Source organism: Bos taurus, chromosome 11 (assembly GCF_002263795.3).
Source record: "Bos taurus isolate L1 Dominette 01449 registration number 42190680 breed Hereford chromosome 11, ARS-UCD2.0, whole genome shotgun sequence".
Taxonomy (NCBI): domain Eukaryota; kingdom Metazoa; phylum Chordata; class Mammalia; order Artiodactyla; family Bovidae; genus Bos; species Bos taurus.
Window position 1 is genome coordinate 106,264,436 of NC_037338.1, and position 16,552 is coordinate 106,280,987.

General features: G+C 66.2%; 2 protein-coding genes across 2 annotated transcripts; both read left to right on the forward strand.

Moving 5' to 3' along the window:
* Positions 1 to 72: 72 nt before the first annotated feature.
* Positions 73 to 9,943, forward strand: NELFB (negative elongation factor complex member B). The gene is made up of 15 exons (XM_024999770.2): positions 73 to 174; positions 283 to 390; positions 1,846 to 2,337; positions 2,614 to 2,777; positions 2,960 to 3,059; positions 3,393 to 3,623; positions 4,235 to 4,420; positions 5,048 to 5,160; positions 5,693 to 5,795; positions 5,941 to 6,036; positions 6,174 to 6,316; positions 6,390 to 6,496; positions 8,576 to 8,717; positions 8,827 to 8,935; positions 9,084 to 9,943. The coding sequence occupies exons 1-15, from the start codon at positions 73 to 75 to the stop codon at positions 9,228 to 9,230; spliced, it is 2,343 nt and encodes a 780-aa protein (XP_024855538.1). The 3' UTR covers positions 9,231 to 9,943.
* Positions 9,944 to 12,552: 2,609 nt separating this feature from the next.
* On the forward strand, positions 12,553 to 14,847 carry TOR4A (torsin family 4 member A). The gene is made up of 2 exons (XM_002691680.6): positions 12,553 to 12,754; positions 13,448 to 14,847. Exon 2 carries the CDS (start codon positions 13,485 to 13,487, stop codon positions 14,703 to 14,705), a length of 1,221 nt encoding a protein of 406 aa, XP_002691726.1. The 5' UTR covers positions 12,553 to 12,754; positions 13,448 to 13,484; the 3' UTR covers positions 14,706 to 14,847.
* The last annotated feature ends 1,705 nt before the right edge of the window (positions 14,848 to 16,552 follow it).

Consider the following 16,552-nt stretch of genomic DNA (forward strand, 5'->3'; position numbering starts at 1 on the left):
TCTCTAGAGTGGCTGGTGTGGCAGCCTGAGCCTGCCTGGCCTGGGGCAGGGTGGGACGGGGCCCTGTGGGCCATGCGGATGCCCCCACCTAGCTGTGCCAGCCAGTGGAGGGGTCCAGCTGCTGGACTCCCTAAGGGTTGGGCCGCTTGCCGAGCTGAGGAGCCAACTGTTGGGGTGGGGGTGGGAGTCAGCTGCCATCCTGAGGTGGGGTCAGCCTGCTCCCCAGCCAGGTAAGGCCCAGAGGACCTGCTTGTTAGGGCCTGGCTCCACTTCTCCTTGCAGCTGCCCAAAGACCCTGTGAGCTCAGCTAGGGTCGTGCAGGCCAGGCTGCAGCCAACAGATGCCCTGGGCTTCACCGGGAGGCCCTGCCCCACCCACAGCAGCGGTCTGGTACGGGCTCTGCATCGCCATCGCCCCGCCCTCCTGCCCAGGGGTCAGCCCCAAGACTGCCTCCCTGCAGGGGCCTCCTGCAGCTTGCGGTGGCTCCTGTCACCGCACCAGTTCCTCCAGAGGCCCTCCCCGTGTCCCCCAAGCCCTTGGCTAGACCCCCTCCTCTGTCTCTTCTGTCCAAGCTCAACCCTTTCCACAGGTACCACGATAGCTACTCCCATGGTGCTGGCATCACCCCATTTCCACAGGGAAGCCAAGAACAAGGGAGTATGAGTGCCATGCACCCGGGACCTCCTCCAGGGTCGAGGAGCTGTGGGTCAAGCCTCGGCACCCTGGGAATCAGAACAGTGGGACTGCAGGCTTTGGCACTGGGCCGTGGGCTGACCGGCGGGCCAGAGGGCAACAGAGACAGAGCTGTGGAGCTCTGGCCTTTAGAGTCTGGCCCAAGGTCAGGGCACTAGGACCCCTGCTCACAGGGGCACCACCAGCAACTCCTAGGACTCCAAGCTAGGAGTGGGACCAGCAGAAGGATGGAGCAGTGCCCCAGCTGGGCTGAGGAGGGTGCGCTTCTGGGAGAAGGCTTTCAAGGATGAGCCCGAGTTTGCTGGGCAGCAGGAAGGGAATTTCTGGCAGAGCAAACCTTGGAAGCAAAGGCACATGGAAATGGAGCAGATGTTACACTTGGTGTGGCCAAGCTTGGGAGGGCCTAAGGCTGGTGGGACGGAAGGAGGGGGCTGGAGAGATCGAGAAGCTGCAGAGGGCTGTGTGCGAGTCTAGGGGCTTGCACGCTTAGGCTTAGTAAGGGAGCCTGCAGAGGGTGCAGAGCAGGCAGTGTCTCCCGCCCTGTGTGGGCTTCTTGTGTTGCAAGGTGGGCTGTGGAGTGGGGCTGGACCTCAGCCTTGAGGGCCTGGCCCTTTGGGTTAGGCAGGGGGTTAGATGCTCGAGGGAATGAGAGGACAGCCGTCTTTGTCACACTGTCACTGCGTGCCCAGGTCTCTGCTAGGCACTTTACGTTGAGGCACTTCCCATTAGTTTGGTCTTTGCGACAGTTCTGTGGCGCGGGCTTCATCAGTTTGGACAGGGAGAAGCCAAGTTCCAGGATGAGAGGGTCCGGCAGCTGGTGGGCGCTAAGGTCAGCAAAAGGGTTTTTCATGATTATTAAAACACAGATCCTGGGAGCCGCAAAGACACGGCACAACCAAATAAATATTAAAAAAAAAAAAAAAGGCACTTCTACTGCAGGGGGGTGCGGGTTTAACTCCACGGCGCGCGGCCAAAAATTTCTTAAGTAAAACGCACCCGGCTAAAGCATCAGTTCTGAATCTCCTGAAGCAGGCCAACCCGCCGGTGGCAACGGCCCCCGGTGTTCCAGCCCAGCTCCGGTGCCTGCTTCCCAGGGGCCCGCTCGCCAACCGCGTTCTGGTCGGCGACAGGAAGCTGGCCCCGGGAGGCTAGGCGGGGCCGCGCAGGAGGGCGCGGCGGGCCCGGTGGGCGGAGCTTCGCCGGCGACCCGTGCGTCATCCGGGCACCGCCTTCGCGCTGTTTCTGCCGGGCGCGGGACGCGGCGCTCCTCCCGGGAACCCCTGCGCGACGGCGGCGGCGTTTCCGGGGAGCCCGTTGGCGGGCGGACCTGGCTGCGCGGAGCGGAAGTGGGCGGCTGCGGAGCGAGCGGAGCGGTGCTGCGGGTGGGACCTGGCCGAGCTGGAGGGCGCCGGGGAGCGGAGCGCGGGCGGCCCCCGAGGCCCGGGCGAGAGGACCGCTGCAGGGCCCGTGGCGAGCGCGGCGGCGCCGGGGGAGCGCGGCGGGGATGGGGCGCCGGGCCGGGTGGGGGCCGGGGCCTCGGCCCTATTTGCGGGGCTGCAGGACCTGGGTGTGGCCAACGGCGAGGACCTAAAGGAGACGCTGACCAACTGCACGGAGCCGCTCAAGGCCATCGAGCAGTTCCAGGTGGGGCTGCGCGAGGGGCCGGGGGCGGGCGCGCGTGTGAAGTGGGCGTATCCGTCTGCTCCGCGGCCCGGGGGGGCCGGACACGCCGAGCTCGGGCCGCTTCGACGGCCGGCGGGCGGCTCCCAGCGTCTGGTGCTACAGCCGGCGCGGCGCGGACACCCTTCTGTGCCTGCCTCTTCGACCGCTCGGGTCAGCCAGGACGCCTGCCCACGAGCGGCAGCGACTGAGGTCTCTCTTGCCGCCCCGAGGAAGCAACGCCGCCCTCTGCTTCCTTAGACAGAGAACGGCGTGCTGCTGCCCTCCCTGCAGTCGGCCTTGCCGTTCTTGGACCTGCACGGGACTCCGCGGCTGGAGTTCCACCAGTCGGTTTTTGATGAGCTTCGGGACAAGCTGCTGGAGCGTGTGTCAGCCATCGCTTCCGAGGGGAAGGCCGAGGAAAGGTCAGTGAGACAGGAAGCCGCCTCCCCAGCCAGGAACCCCCAGTTAGCAGCACTCACCTCCCCGTGGCTACACATCCATCCTGAAAAGGGGGCCGCCGGTGACACCGCCAGTCCGGGGACCCGCAGGTGGCTACTTTCTCCTTGGTCTTGTGCCACGTTTTCAGTAATGTGAGTTTTCCCAGGTATAAGAAACTGGAGGACCTCCTGGAGAAGAGCTTTTCTCTGGTGAAGATGCCATCTCTGCAGCCGGTGGTGATGTGTGTCATGAAACACCTGCCCAAGGTAACAGCTGCCTGGCTGGCTCTCTCTGGGGAGGGTTCCTGGGCTGCCTGTTCCAGTAAAGACGGCTTCGGAGCACGGTTCCCTGCCCTGGCTTCTCCCTGAGCCAAGCAGACACTGAAGCTTGGCATGTGCTCCGGGGTGTGGAGCCCTTTCTGGGAAAAAGCTGTCTGTGGTTCCTGTCCATGCCACGGCCTGAGGGACTGGTCCCAGGTGTCCCCGTCAGTTGGGCTGGGCTGGATGTGGTCTCTGCTGTGGGGAAGCTGAGGCCTGCCAGTTGTCTGAGGGAGACCGTCGGGGCAGGGTGCTGCTGACGGTGGCCTGTGGGTTATGTAGGTTCCTGAGAAGAAGCTGAAGCTGGTGATGGCTGACAAGGAGCTGTACCGGGCCTGCGCAGTGGAGGTGAAGCGGCAGATTTGGCAGGACAACCAGGCGCTCTTTGGCGATGAGGTCTCCCCGCTGCTGAAGCAGTACATCGTGGAGAAGGAGAGCGCGCTCTTCAGCACGGAGCTCTCAGTCCTGCACAACTTTTTCAGCCCTTCCCCCAAGACCAGGCGCCAGGGTGAGGTGAGGCGGGGCGGGGCTGTGTGCGGGCCTCCCTGGCCAGCCCCTTCCCCATGAATACCCGCCTGTCTGCTCTTGAAGGCCTGGGCTCGTCTGTGGGGCTGGCAAGGGGCATCGCAGCACCTTCCCTATGTGTGGATTTTTCTGTCTTTTCTGCGTTCTTCGCGCTGGGTGGCTTGGCTGGCCTTTTTGGCCAGCTCTCTGTCCGCTCTCAGCCCTGGGTTCTCCCTGTGTCTGTGTCTGATTCGTTTGTTGCTGCAACAAATGTTTTTTGGGCACTGACTCACTGCCACGGGTGCCTGGACCCTTCAGTGACCCCAGAAATCAGGGCACCTCCTGGGCTCCTCAGGCTCCTGAGGGGTGGACCCTACACGTTAGATGTCACACATCGGTCACAGAGAGAAAGCGGGAGCAGGGCGGCCGCAGCAGGCCCGGCCCGATGTGGAGTCTGGGGCCCGGGCTGACGCCCTCTCAGAGGAGCCTCGGGGCCTGACGGTTCACCGTCCAAACCAGAGTCGTTGCCCCCCAGTGTGAGCCGGCGTCCTGTGAAAGAGAAGCCTCAGCCGCGCGGGGCGGGGGTGAGGGGCGGGGTGTGAGGCCTGGCGTCCCGGCAGGTGGTGCAGAGGCTGACGAGGATGGTGGGGCGCAACGTGAAGCTGTACGACATGGTCCTGCAGTTCCTGCGCACGCTCTTCCTGCGCACGCGCAATGTGCACTACTGCACACTGCGCGCCGAGCTGCTCATGTCCCTGCACGACCTGGACGTCGGCGACATCTGCTCCGTGGACCCCTGCCACAAGGTGGACGCCCCCTTGGCCTCCCTCCTCCCCTGGGCCGCTGTGGTCCCGGCCCCTGGGCTTGTGTGCTCACCCGCCCCCTGCCCCAGCGGGGGGACCCAGTGTCGGAGCCCCCAGCCCCAAGCCCACTGCCCTGCTGCGCCACCCCCCACCGCTACCAGCCGCAGGGTCTGTCTGTCCACAGCAGCCAGGCCAGCCCCGCTGCTCTGCTCTTCCCGGGGTCTGTCTCCCCCTGCTCCAGAGCCTTTGTGGTGAGCTCCGTGTTCTGGAACAGGGCTTTCCGCACTGCCCTGTCCTGACGTGGATGCGGTGTGACCCCCACGGCATCCCTAGGGGCTTTGTGGTGTTATACACTCTGACCTGGCACTGCCCACCGTGCAGTGGGGACCCCGGGAAGGCCCGTTTCAGAACAGACACGCTTGGCCTCTTTCTCGCGCTGCCTGGCCTGTGGGGACGTGGGTCCTTGGGCCTGTTTGCTTTGTGCCGTCCTGTTCCTCACACCAAGCAGGGCCTTGGCGACACAAGGTGGGGGTCCTTGTGCTCACGCCAGGCTTGAACGCTCAGGCAGTGGCGAGAGCTACCTGGAGGCGCGGTCTCTGGCCGAGTCCTGACCCTGCTTTCTCCCCACAGTTCACCTGGTGCCTGGACGCTTGCATCCGAGAGCGGTTTGTGGACAGCAAGAGGGCCCGCGAGCTGCAGGGCTTCCTTGACGGAGTGAAGAAGGGGCAGGAGCAAGTTCTGGGGTGAGGGTCCGCTTGGGGTGGGCGCCTGTCCGTGGGCGTCCACCCGAGCCCGCCGTGGCCGCCATCGAGAGCGGTGTTTTTTCTCGTGAGTTTTAGGGGGACCACCTGGTGTCCGAGCCCGTGACTGAGAGGCCCGGCTGCTGGGGTGAGGCTGTGGCGCCTCGGCCGGGCCGGGCACCTGAGCTGGCCTGCCTGTGAGCAGACAGGCCTGCTGTGTCCAGAGGTGGCGGTCTGGCTACCAGCAAGGTGCTGTCTGGGTGGCTCCTGTCCCAGGTCTGGGATCGGGCTTGAGAGAACCTGACTGAATTTATGGAGCCTGGATCAGAATCTCGACCAAAAAGAGACCTTAAGTTTTTTAAAAAAACTCTGGTTTTTCAGTTTATTGAGTATGTTAAGGGGAAGTTGTGAACCGTGAGCTTTTAAAAAGTGGGCCAAAGTGGAGTGACTTGGTCTGCAGGAAGGGCTGGCTCCCAGGCCTGTGGCTCTGCAGGCTGGGAGCCTCCCTGGCTGATGCTGGGGCGTGTCATCACAGGGACCTATCCATGATCCTGTGTGACCCCTTCGCCATCAACACCCTGTCTCTGAGCACCGTCAGGCACCTGCAGGAGCTGGTGGGCCAGGAGGTGCTACCCAGGGTGAGTGCCCCCGGCCAGCCGCACGCTGCCCTTGGGGAGCGTGTAGGGGTGACCCTGGGGTGAGCCCATGCCCCCTCCAGGCAGAGGGTGCGTGCGGTCAGGGCGGGACGCTGGGTGAGCCGCCGAGGCCTGCATTTCCCTGCAGGACAGCCCGGACCTCCTCCTGCTGCTCCGGCTGCTGGCGCTGGGCCAGGGTGCGTGGGACATGATCGACAGCCAGGTCTTCAAGGAGCCCAAGATGGTAACAGGGTCAGGCGGGCTCCACCGTGAGGGGCCGTGGCGGGGCTTGGGGGTGCCGGGCCTACGGCTGGGGGGTGGTCGGAGGCCGGGGTCCGGGGGCGGGCGCAGCATGCGACAGCTCTAGGGCCTGCGCCCCAGGAGGTGGAGCTGGTCACCAGGTTCCTGCCCATGCTCATGTCCTTCGTGGTGGACGACCACACCTTCAACGTGGATCAGAAGCTCCCAGCCGAGGAGAAGGCCCCGGTCACGTACCCAAACACGCTGCCGGAGAGCTTCACCAAGTACGGCTGCGGGCGTGGCGGGGGAGGGCCCTGGCCCGCAGGCCGCTCGGGGGCTGACGGCGCTGGGGTGCAGGTTCCTGCAGGAGCAGCGCATGGCCTGCGAAGTGGGGCTGTACTACGTGCTGCACATCACCAAGCAGAGGAATAAGAACGCACTGCTGCGCCTGCTGCCGGGGCTCGGTGAGTGTGCGCGCGGCGGGACGCCGCTGTCCTCCCAGACGCCCTCTGCCCTCTGCCCTCGCCACAGCCTGCGGTCCCCAAGAGCCGGCACCATCTTTCCCAATGGGCGAGGGGCCTGGAGCTTCCCAAGCCGTCAGACCAGGGCGAGAGCTCCCCACCGAGGTGGCGCAGAGGCCAGTTCCCCCGGGGAACCTTGCTCTGCACGCTGGAGGGACCCTGCGAGCCAGGAAGACGGGAGGGCATCCAGGGGCCCTTCAGGAGCCAGCTGCAGGCTGAGCCGGGGTGCGGGCGCCAGTCGGGGGCACCCAGCCTGCCCAGCGCACACAGGTGCAGGGCCTCTGCAGGTTCGGTCCTGTCGGGGCGTGGCGCCTTCTGGAGAGGGCACGACACTGCCCCTCAGTGTGCACGTGGCACCGGCGGGTCTGATACTACGAGTTGCTTCCAGGCTTTTCTTTATGGAGGAGGGTGCCTGTCGTGGGTGCTAGTTTCTATACAGCCACCACCCAACTGGCGAACGGGAACTTAATTAACTCGCACGTTTCTGGGAGCCAGATGTCTACAGTGGCTCGGTCTCTCAGGGCTAAAGCAGGTATGGGTGGGGCTTGCTCCTCTTGGAGACCCCGGAGAAGACCCTTCTTGTCCCCTCCAGCTCCCAGAAACCCCGTCCTTGGCCCTGGCCCCTTTGCCGTTCATCCGCCCAGCTTCTCCCATTCTCGTGTCTTTGGCTCTGACCTGGCCCTCTAGCCATCCCCCTCTCTCTCCTAAGGGGCCTGCCCGGGGCACGCCGGACCGACTCTCCCCGCGGGGCCCGTACCCCATGGGGGCGAGTTTGCCAGCTCCAGGATCAGCACAGGGAGTTCTCCAGGGGGCAGTTCTCTGCTGGGGGCCTTCCAGAAGCACAGTTCTTGGGACCTGGGTTAACGGCGTTTTTCCTATTCATTTGGGAACTTTTCTGTCCTCCTTGTTGAACCGCATGTGTGTGGACGTGGGCTATCCTGGAGGCGGAGTCTCAGCATCGCCCGCCTGGTGGGCTGGGTGCAGGTGTGACCCCGCCCACTGGGCAGGTCTCCGGTCACGTTCTGGAGAGGAAGCTGCTGCTTTGCTGTTACTGCAAGGTTCTAGTAAAAATGGGTGTCGGTTTTAAAAAATTCTTTTTGCTTTTCAACGTTTTTTTGGTGGGAGTTTTTTATGAACTCAAGCGCAGATTAGTGAAGCCCAAGGCCCATTGCCCACCTGCAGGGGGCTCTGTGTGGCTTCTGTCCCGTCAGTGACGGGCTGGACAGAGCCCAGACCCCAGCAGACCAGGTCGGAACAGCCCAGTAGGTGTCTTGACGGGAGGTGGACTCTTAAAGCCGTGACCGCGGCACGGTTAGTCGGGGTCCAGACCCTGATGGTTTCCCCCATTGTCGTGTAATGTTTTCGTGCAGATGGTCTGTTCAGATCAGGAGTCAGACAGGGGCCTTCTTTCAGCTCACTTCTGCTGCCCCTCAGGTCTTGGGGTCTGCAGGGCTTCGTGCGGCTTGTCGGGGGTCCCTGGCTGGGGCTTTGCTGGCCACATCCCTTGGCACGCCCACTGTGCGCCTGCCTCGGTGCGTGTGAGCCGGCAAGGCTGTGGAGGCCTCCGTCTGCTGTGGCGGGTGTGGTGGAGGCTGTGCCTCCCACCGAGTCGGGGCTCTGTGCCTCGGCGGTGCCCACGTTTCCGAGGTCGCAGCTCCCGGTGACGGGGTGACCTGCTGGTAGTTACCATTGCTGTCTCTCCTGGGGTTTGACAGCCTGGGTTTTAAAAGAAGGCCCGTTTGCTCCATTCTCTGCCCTGGAGCGCCGCAGTCTGGTGGGCTCGAGGGGCCGCCGCCTCGGCACGCATGTGTCTGCTGGATTCCACTGCAGCCCGATCCCCTGGCCGCTGGGCGGGACCCCGCGATCGGATCCTGTCCCCTCCCCACCTCGCCCTGGACCCGCCTCCAGTTAGGCCCAGGCCGCCCGGGCTCCCCCAGCACTTGCCTGCCTGCCCCAGTCGGCTCAGGCTCAGGCCCGGCCGGGGAGGTGGGGGCAGCTGGGGGACGCCTGCTGTGCTTGCAGTGGAGACCTTCGGCGACCTGGCGTTCGGGGACATCTTCCTGCACCTGCTCACGGGCAGCCTGGCCCTGCTGGCCGACGAGTTCGCCCTGGAGGACTTCTGCAGCAGCCTCTTCGACGGCTTCCTCCTCACCGCCTCCCCAAGGTGAGTCCTCTCCGTCAGTCCTTGGCCGCTGGAAGAGGGGTGGGGTGGGGGCGGGGCCTCTGGGCCGGGGGCGGGGCCTGGGCAGCCTGCAGCCCTGCTTCTCCCCCAGGAAGGAGAGCGTGCAGCGGCACGTCCTGCGGCTCCTGCTGCACCTGCACCACCGGGTGGCCCCGTCCAAGCTGGAGGCGCTGCAGAAGGCACTGGAGCCCACGGGCCAGGTGCGCCCACCTGCCTGCACTCAGGCTGCGCTGCCTGTGCTGGCCTGACCTGTGCACGCGTGTGTGTGTCCCCTTGCTGGCCTGCCCATGTGTGGGGGGGGTGTGTGTGTGTGCAGACACACACACGCGCCCTGGGCCTCCCCCGCAGAGCGGAGAGGCGGTGAAGGAGCTGTATTCCCAGCTTGGAGAGAAGCTCGAGCAGCTGGACCACCGGAAGCCTAGCCCAGCCCAGGCCCCAGAGACACCAGCCCTGGAGCTGCCTCTGCCGGCTGTGCCCGCCCCGGCTGTGCTCTGAGGCTCTGCTTGGGGCCGCTCAGGGTGGGCAGGGCCCCTGGTGGGGGTGTGGCCCCAGTCGGCCTGGAGAGGAGGCTCCGCATTCCTGCCTGAGCAGACCCTCTCTTGGAGGTGCATCGGCCGTTCCTGGGACGGGGTGCCAGCTGAGCGAGACCCTGGGGCCTCCTGTGGGCAGGGCACCCCTGCTCTGCACCTCAGCCTTGCCCTGAACTGGGTCCTGGGTGGTGTACACCTCCTGTGGGGGGTCCCACGTCCCCGCTGCTCTCGGGTCCCCAGCCCTGCTCCAGGCCTCCCCGCTCCACCCGGCCCTCCCACTCCCACGCCGTGGAAAGCTGCCTGGTTCCTCCTCGAGTCGGGGGCTTCCACTGCTGTTGGGCAGACAGACGGGCAGTAGCAGGGACTGGGAAAAAGTCGCCTATTTTTCCAGGGGTGGGGCAGGGCCTGAGGCTCACGGGGAAGAGGGCAGGCCAGGATGGTTGGCACCGATTGGCAGAATCACGCAATTTGCCAGCAGGGGCGTCTGCAGACGGAGCCTGGCTCTCTCCAGGGAGCTCCTGCCCCTGCCCGCAGCCCCGGGGAGCACGCATTAGGGAGGAAAACCCAGCCCCGCCCCCGCCCGCTGCCTCGGTTAGCCCTTGGAGCACGTGACCAGGCGAGGGTCAGCTGTCGTCACGGTGCGAGTTCACTTTTGTAAATAAAAGGTGTTTTGGTAAATCCAGCAGCCGAGCGGTTTCTGTGCACACCCAGGCGTGGTGGCAGTGCGGGCCAGTGAGAGCTTTCCTGGCGTGTTTCTGTCTCCCTGGGGACGGCCGTGACGCCTGGCCCCTGGGGGACAGGAGCTGTGGATGGCGGGGCCTGGGCCTGGCGGCGCTGGGGGCCACGGGACTCGAGACGGTCGGCCCTGGGGGGCCTGTTGCCGAGGGCCAGGCGCTGTGGAGGCCACCGTGGGGTTGACGGGTGCTCTCTGTGGGGCGGGGAGGCAAGGCCTGGGGGCCTGGGCATCGGCGGTGAGGAGGAGCCCGGGTGTCTAATGAGTGAATGGGGAAGGGGCGTGGGAGGGACAGGCTGGGGTGTCACCGAGTGGGTGGGGGGCCGTGCCAGGCACCCCTCATAGGCACAGGGTTCTCAGGGAGGAGGCAAGTCTGGGCTTCGGGCACTGGATCTTTTCCAGCTGCTGCTTTTCGCCCAGGAAGCAGGGAGCCAGGTCCTGGGCAGGAAATCAGGACGGGAGGGAAGGGAAGGAACTGGGCCTGGGGAGGGGCGAGCACCCAGGCAGGGCCCAAGTGACCCACCTGAGGCTCAAGGTCAGTGTGGACAGACAGGCCAGCGGGGCCAGGCTCCTGCCCAGACAGAGGGGCCAGGGGCCGGACAAGAGAGTGGGTGGCGTCCTGCTGGGTGGGGGCTTGGTGGGTAGAGAGCACGAGCTGTAAGGACAGGTGTGGGTGGAGGGCTGCAGGAAGGAGGAGGCCCAAGTGGGCGGGTGGGAGGGCGCAGCTGAGCTCAGGGACCCTCAGGACTGTGAGGGTCCTGAGGCTGGACTGGGCAGGGCAGTGGGAGGCCGGGGGCTGGGAGGTGTGGTCTGAGGAAGGGAGCGTCCACGCGGGAACTAGGGGAGGAGAGGAGGACGTGAGAGGTGGGGGCTCTGCCCACTTCCAGGCCAGCAGTTTGGGAACCTCAGCGCCCCACTGGACTGGCAGAGGGGTCGGGGTGGGCAGCAAGGTGCGGAGGGGTCTGCAGAGACCAGGTTAGAGACAGGGACCTGAATTCTGGGCTGGGTGGGGCGTGGGCTGGAGGAGGGGTGGGAGTACCTCCCAGGGAGGGTGTAGTGGGGTGGGGTGGGGTGTGGGTGAAGGGGAGACGTCCCCCTGGAGGCAGGGGAGAGTGCAGGGGGAGAGGCCCTAGCCCTGGGCCCTCCAAGGCCTGACTTGACTCCTGCCACACCCCGTACCCCCCTCCTCACCCCCGTGTTGGGGCTCTGGACCCCAGAAGTTTTGGCAGGCCAGCATTTGGTAGAGGCAGCTGCTGACCGGTTGAGGACAGACCTGGCCGGGCTCCTCCCTACCCCCCAATCTTTTTCTGCATCTGCCCTTCAAGGCTTCTGCCCTCCCCTCAGGCAGAAGTGTAGAGACTACAGGAAGCCTGAAGATCCTGAAGGGCCCCACGCCCAGCAGAGGCCTGAACAGATAACGCCTTTCTGTCCTGTCCCCCTGAGTGGAGGCCACATGGGGGACGCCCAAGGGGTGCCTGGGTCCCTGGCTCAGCGCAGAGGCAGCAGGCAGGTGACAGGGGCAGGTCTGAGGCTGGGGGGAGGGTGTGCAGCAGCCGTGGCTTCTCAGTGAGGCTGCCTGAGAGCGCAGACACGTAGACAGGCAGGGGCCCCGTCTTCTGGGGACGGCGGAACCCCCAGCCCACAACCAATACTTCCCTGAATGCAGGTCGTGCAAGGAGGTGGAAGGAAGCTAGGGAGAGGGGAGGGGTGGTGCGCTGGGCAGAGGCACCCGTGTGGAGGAGGAAAGACAGGGAGGATGAGGGGCCGTGGGCAGGACAGGATCAGGGGGCTCAGGTCCGCCAGCGCCCATGGGACAAAGCTGGGCTCAGAGCCAGTGTGGTTTTGCGGGCTCTACTGGTTAGCAGACCTGCCCCGGGCAGCCTGCAGACACAAGCTCCTGACCAGAGGGCGCTCCAGGCTGGCCAGCCTGCTCGGGTGGGGCCGCGTGAAGCTGGTGGCTGGGGAAGGACCCAGTCTCCACCTGCCAACTCTTGGCCCAAGTTCTTGCTGAATCTGCTCTCCCGCTAGGGCCGGAGCCGGTGTGGGGCTTTCTCCCCAGTTCTAGGGCTTCTGTCCGTGTGCTGCCCTGTCTCTGGGGGGGCTTTAGACTGGGGTACAGGGGACAAAGGCAGAGATGGGTGGGGGCAACGGAACCGGGTCCTGGCAGAAGAGGGAGGAAAAAGAAATGAACCCTATTTTGCAGGGCCCCCAGATTAGGCTTGAGGGAGCAGAAGGGGGAGAGGACCTCCCACCCCCTCTGCTCCTGCGAACAGGCAGCCTGGACACACCCATCCCCCTCACCACGGGCCCTGAGGCATCAGGTGCAGGAGGAGAGATCCCTGGGGAGCTTGGGGTCCGTGGCCCCAGGGGAGGGGAGGTGCGTCCTGGGGGTGTCCTGGGCTGGGCAGAGTTAGGAGGTCTGCAGGGCTGAGGAGGGTAGGTGACCCATCGGCTGGGGACCTGGGCAAGCCCGCCAGGCCTCCCCTCTGGCGCCACCGTCCAGCCTAAGTCCCGCCCGCGCCGCACCCCTGACTCACTTCCTTTGCAAAGAAGCGGAAACCTCCCCAGGGCTTTCTCCAGTCCGGACGCTCCCAGGGTACCCGCAGGTGTCGCTGACCCAGTGAGGCCCCTTACCACCCTGACCTGCACAGGGAAGCCCGCTCTGTCGGCTTCCTGAGTGGCCAGCCCCAGCCTCGGGCGTGGGCAGGCGTGCCGGTCTGGGGGCCAGTTGAGAGCCTGATCTGACGCAGCTGCAGGTACTGGGGTGGGCCAGGGCATCACCCCACCTTTCTCCAGCTATCTCCTCATGGACTATCCCTCCTTCTCCTTGTTTTGTCTTTCTGTCCATCTTTTCACCCCACCCCCACCCGTCTCTTTTCCCGGCGCCCCCCACCCCCATTCGTGTGTCCACCGGAGGGATGTTGGGAGGATCCTCCTTTGGGGCTGGGAGGCCTGGCCTCAGCTCGGGAACGGGGCTCGAGCCCAATCTGGAGAGAAGTCCCCCTCGTACGCCCCAGCCCAGGGTTCGTGTGTGGGACACCTCCGAGCTCCGGGGTGCTCGGACCTCTGCTCGCCTTGGCCCCTCTAGGCGCCCGGCAGGCAAGCTGCAGCAGGGGCGGGGCCGGCCTTGACCCTGCTTTACCCCTAGTTGGCGCCTGGCCGGCACGAACCCTTCCTCCAGGAAGCCCGGGAGGCCTGCCGGCCGATAAACTGCGCCCCCCACCCCCACCCCGCCCAGTCACTTCCTCAAGGCCCGAGGCTGTTTATGCAAGGACCCGAGAGATTTGCATTGGGGCCCCGTGGGGAGGCGTTTCCTGGGCAGAGGCTGGTCCCGGTCTCCCGGCAGCGGGCCGCCCTCCGGGGGGCCTCGCAGCGGGGGTGAGATCCCGAGGGAGGGTCCCAGTCTGCCAGGCGGAAGTCTGCAGACCATCCCCGCCTTCCTGTTGCAGGGAGGGCGACCTGCATGCCAAGCACCGCCCCCGCGCCATGGACCGCGGCCAGTCCAGCCCCGAGCCCTCGGCCCCGGTCGCCCCCAGCCCGAGCGTGATCGCCCCCGTGCGCGCCGTCGTCCGCCTGCGCCACCAAGTGCACCTCCTGCGCAAGCGGCGGCCGCCCTCGCCGGCCGTGGCGCCAGACCCCGGGGCTGCGGCGCTGCGCGTCCCCCGGGAGCAGCCGCAGTTCTTCACCTTCGACGGGCCGGCGGAGCGGGCCTCGAGACCCGCGCGGAAGCGGCGCCGGCGCAGCCGCCTGGTGCTCTACCCCGAGACCTCGCGCAAGTTCGGGCCGCGAGCCGAGCGCCAGAGCCGCGCCCAGCGCTGCCTGCTGTTGCTTGTGGCCATCGTGGGCTTCCAGGTGCTCAACGCCATTGAGAACCTGGACGACAACGCGCTGCGCTATGACCTCGACGGGCTGGAGAAGACGCTGCAGCGCGCTGTGTTCGGGCAGCCGGCGGCCGTGGGCCGCCTCGTGGCTCTGCTGCGGGACTACCTGGCCACGCACGTGCACAGCCGCCCGCTGCTCCTGGCGCTGCACGGGCCTAGCGGCGTGGGCAAGAGCCACGTGGGCCGCCTGCTGGCGCGCCACTTCCGCGCAGTGCTGGAGGACGGCGCGCTTGTGCTGCAGTACCACACGCGCCACCACTGCCCCGCGCCGCGCGCCGCCACCGGCTGCCGCGAGGAGCTGGCGCGGCGTGTGGCCGATGTGCTGGCGCGGGCCGAGGCGGAGGAGAAGACCCCGCTCCTGGTGCTGGACGACGCGGAGCTGCTGCCGCCGGCGCTGCTGGACGAGCTGCATGGCCTCCTGCAGCCTCAGCGGCCGCCGCGCTTCCACAACGCCGTCTACGTGCTGCTCAGCGGCGCGGGCGGCGCTGAGGTCACGCGCTTCGTGCTGCAGAACGCGTCCCGCGCGGGGCGCGCCGACGGGGCCGAGGAGCTGCGCGCGGCCGAGGAGGAGCTGCGCGCCAGCCTGCACGCACTGCTGGTCCGCCAGCACCCGCTGTGGGAGGCCGCGGCCATCGTGCCCTTTCTGCTGCTGGACAAGCGGGACGTGGTCAACTGCTTCCGGGACGAGATGGCCGGGGAGGGCTTCTTCCCCGAGCAGGCCCGCGCCGAGCTGCTGGCCGCGCAGCTCAGCTACTACCGCGTGGCCGGCCGCGAGTTCGCCGTCAACGGCTGTAAGCAGGTGGTGGCCGCGGTCAACCTCTTGTAGCGCAGGCGCGCCTGGACGCGGTGGCTTGCCGCGGGCACCACGGGACATCCGCGTGGCCATGGTCGTTGGAGGGGGGAACTGTGGGTATGCTACGGCCTGTGAGGCCCGAATAAATCTGTCCGCAGCGCCTGCTGCCGGCTCACGATGGGACCTGGAGTGGGGGGGCCGGGCCGGGTCAGTTCTGACCTCTTCTGCCAGTGCCAAGCCCCTCAGCTCCCATCTGCCACCTGCTGGTCTGTAACTCAGCCAGCATCCCCAACGCCGGTGTGTCCCCTGGAGCCCACACCCCAGGAGTGGGCCATCTGTCCCTGTGGTCTAGTGGGCAGATGGCCACAGACAGCGAGCAGCCCCTCGAGGGTCGCACAGGGGTCCCTGCAGAGCTGGATATGAGCACGACTCCAGAGCACCCGCAGTGGCCACACCCGCACTCGCGCACACGAACCCCCCACCCCACCCCACCTTCCTCACCACTTTTCCGGCAGGACCGCCTGGGCCGGCCTGGACTTCTCATGGCCTCCTGGGCCCAGGGGGTCCCCGAGAGGAAAAGGGCTGGGTGGGCGCTCCACCCAATGAGCTGATCCAGGGGAGCCCCCTGAATGCTCCAGAAGGGGCCTCAGGGTGACCCAAGTAGGTGGTGGGCCCACATGGGGGTCTTGCCCACCCGAGCAGCCCAGCACCCCGCCGGCTCCAGGGTGCGGAACTCCCTGGAGGCCTCTAATAGGGCTCCCTCCCTGGTCCCCAGTGCATCCCAGGCCTGGGGCCGGGCCTCATGCCTGCCATCCCAGCTCCTGCCAGCCTGGCTCCTCCCCAGCCCCAGGCCCTCCAGGCTCCGGCCTCCGGAGCAGGGGCAGGACTGCAGGAGCCTTGGTGGCTCCTAGGGGAGGGGGGCGGTGAGCGCTGAACTTTGGGGCACCTCCTGTGCTGGGTTCCCAACGGAGCCAGTGCGGTGGTTTCAGCGCTGCTCCTTGATGGGCACAGGGTCAGCCTGGAGCAGCCCACTGGGAGGAAGGAGCAACCTGGGAGGTAGGGGGCCTGGAGCACAACTGGGGAGCAGCATCGACGCAAGAGGGGGGCCGGCGGGGGTGCTGCCAACGGCGAGGGGCTGTGCTGGGGCTCCAGACCCCACCTCTGCACTCAGCCTTGGCCCTGCCCTCCTGAGGCCTCAAGGCCCACAGGGGCTGATGTCTCTAGAGCCCCTGACAGGCCCCCTCCCTGAGGGTCCCCCAGGGTCAGAGCCCTTTCCTTCACCCGCCCTTCGTGGTGGTCAGCTTCAGACGGTGAGCCGTCTGTCCAGGAGGGGATTGGGGCCCTCCCGGCAGAGGGAAGCGGTCAGCCTGTCCAGCCAGCACTCAGACCCTGGGCCCCAGCAGGAAGGGATGGGGAGGGGGCACGTCCTGCCCCGAAAGGCCATCCTCCTCCCAGCTCCGGGGCTCCCGGGGACGCCCAGTCTGCAAGCTGGTTCTAAACCGGAAGCCAGACCTGCAGGCATCTAGTGGACACAGCCGGAGGAGCGGGCTCCCGGTGACGGCCGTGCTTGCTCTTTAATTTTCTGTTGTTGGGTCTCTACTTCCCCAGAGGCTCTTAACCATTTCAGGAAGAGGAGTTTGCTATTGCAGACACCTGCTTGCTCAGCAGGTAGTGATCACAGGCATGTGTTTATCCAAAACCACTGTGGCCGATGTGTTAAGTGACCGTGGCTGAGCTGAGACTGCCTTGGAGTCGGCTAACTCTCCTAGCGTCCAGGAGGGATTCCTGATCATACGTTTGCTGGTGCTCACTCCTGTCCATGGGAGGAAGGATCTCCCTACAGAGGGAAACCGAGAGGGAAGTCGCTCAGTCATGTCCGA

Coding starts and splice junctions, on each gene's coding strand:
- NELFB (XM_024999770.2), top strand. CDS start 73: ATGCGGATGCCCCCACCTAGCTGTGCCAGCCAGTGGAGGGGTCCAGCT. Junction 391..1,845: donor CCACCCACAGCAGCGGTCTG/GTACGGGCTCTG, acceptor CCGGGAGGCTAG/GCGGGGCCGCGCAGGAGGGC. Junction 5,161..5,692: donor GGGCAGGAGCAAGTTCTGGG/GTGAGGGTCCGC, acceptor GTGTCATCACAG/GGACCTATCCATGATCCTGT.
- TOR4A (XM_002691680.6), top strand. CDS start 13,485: ATGGACCGCGGCCAGTCCAGCCCCGAGCCCTCGGCCCCGGTCGCCCCC.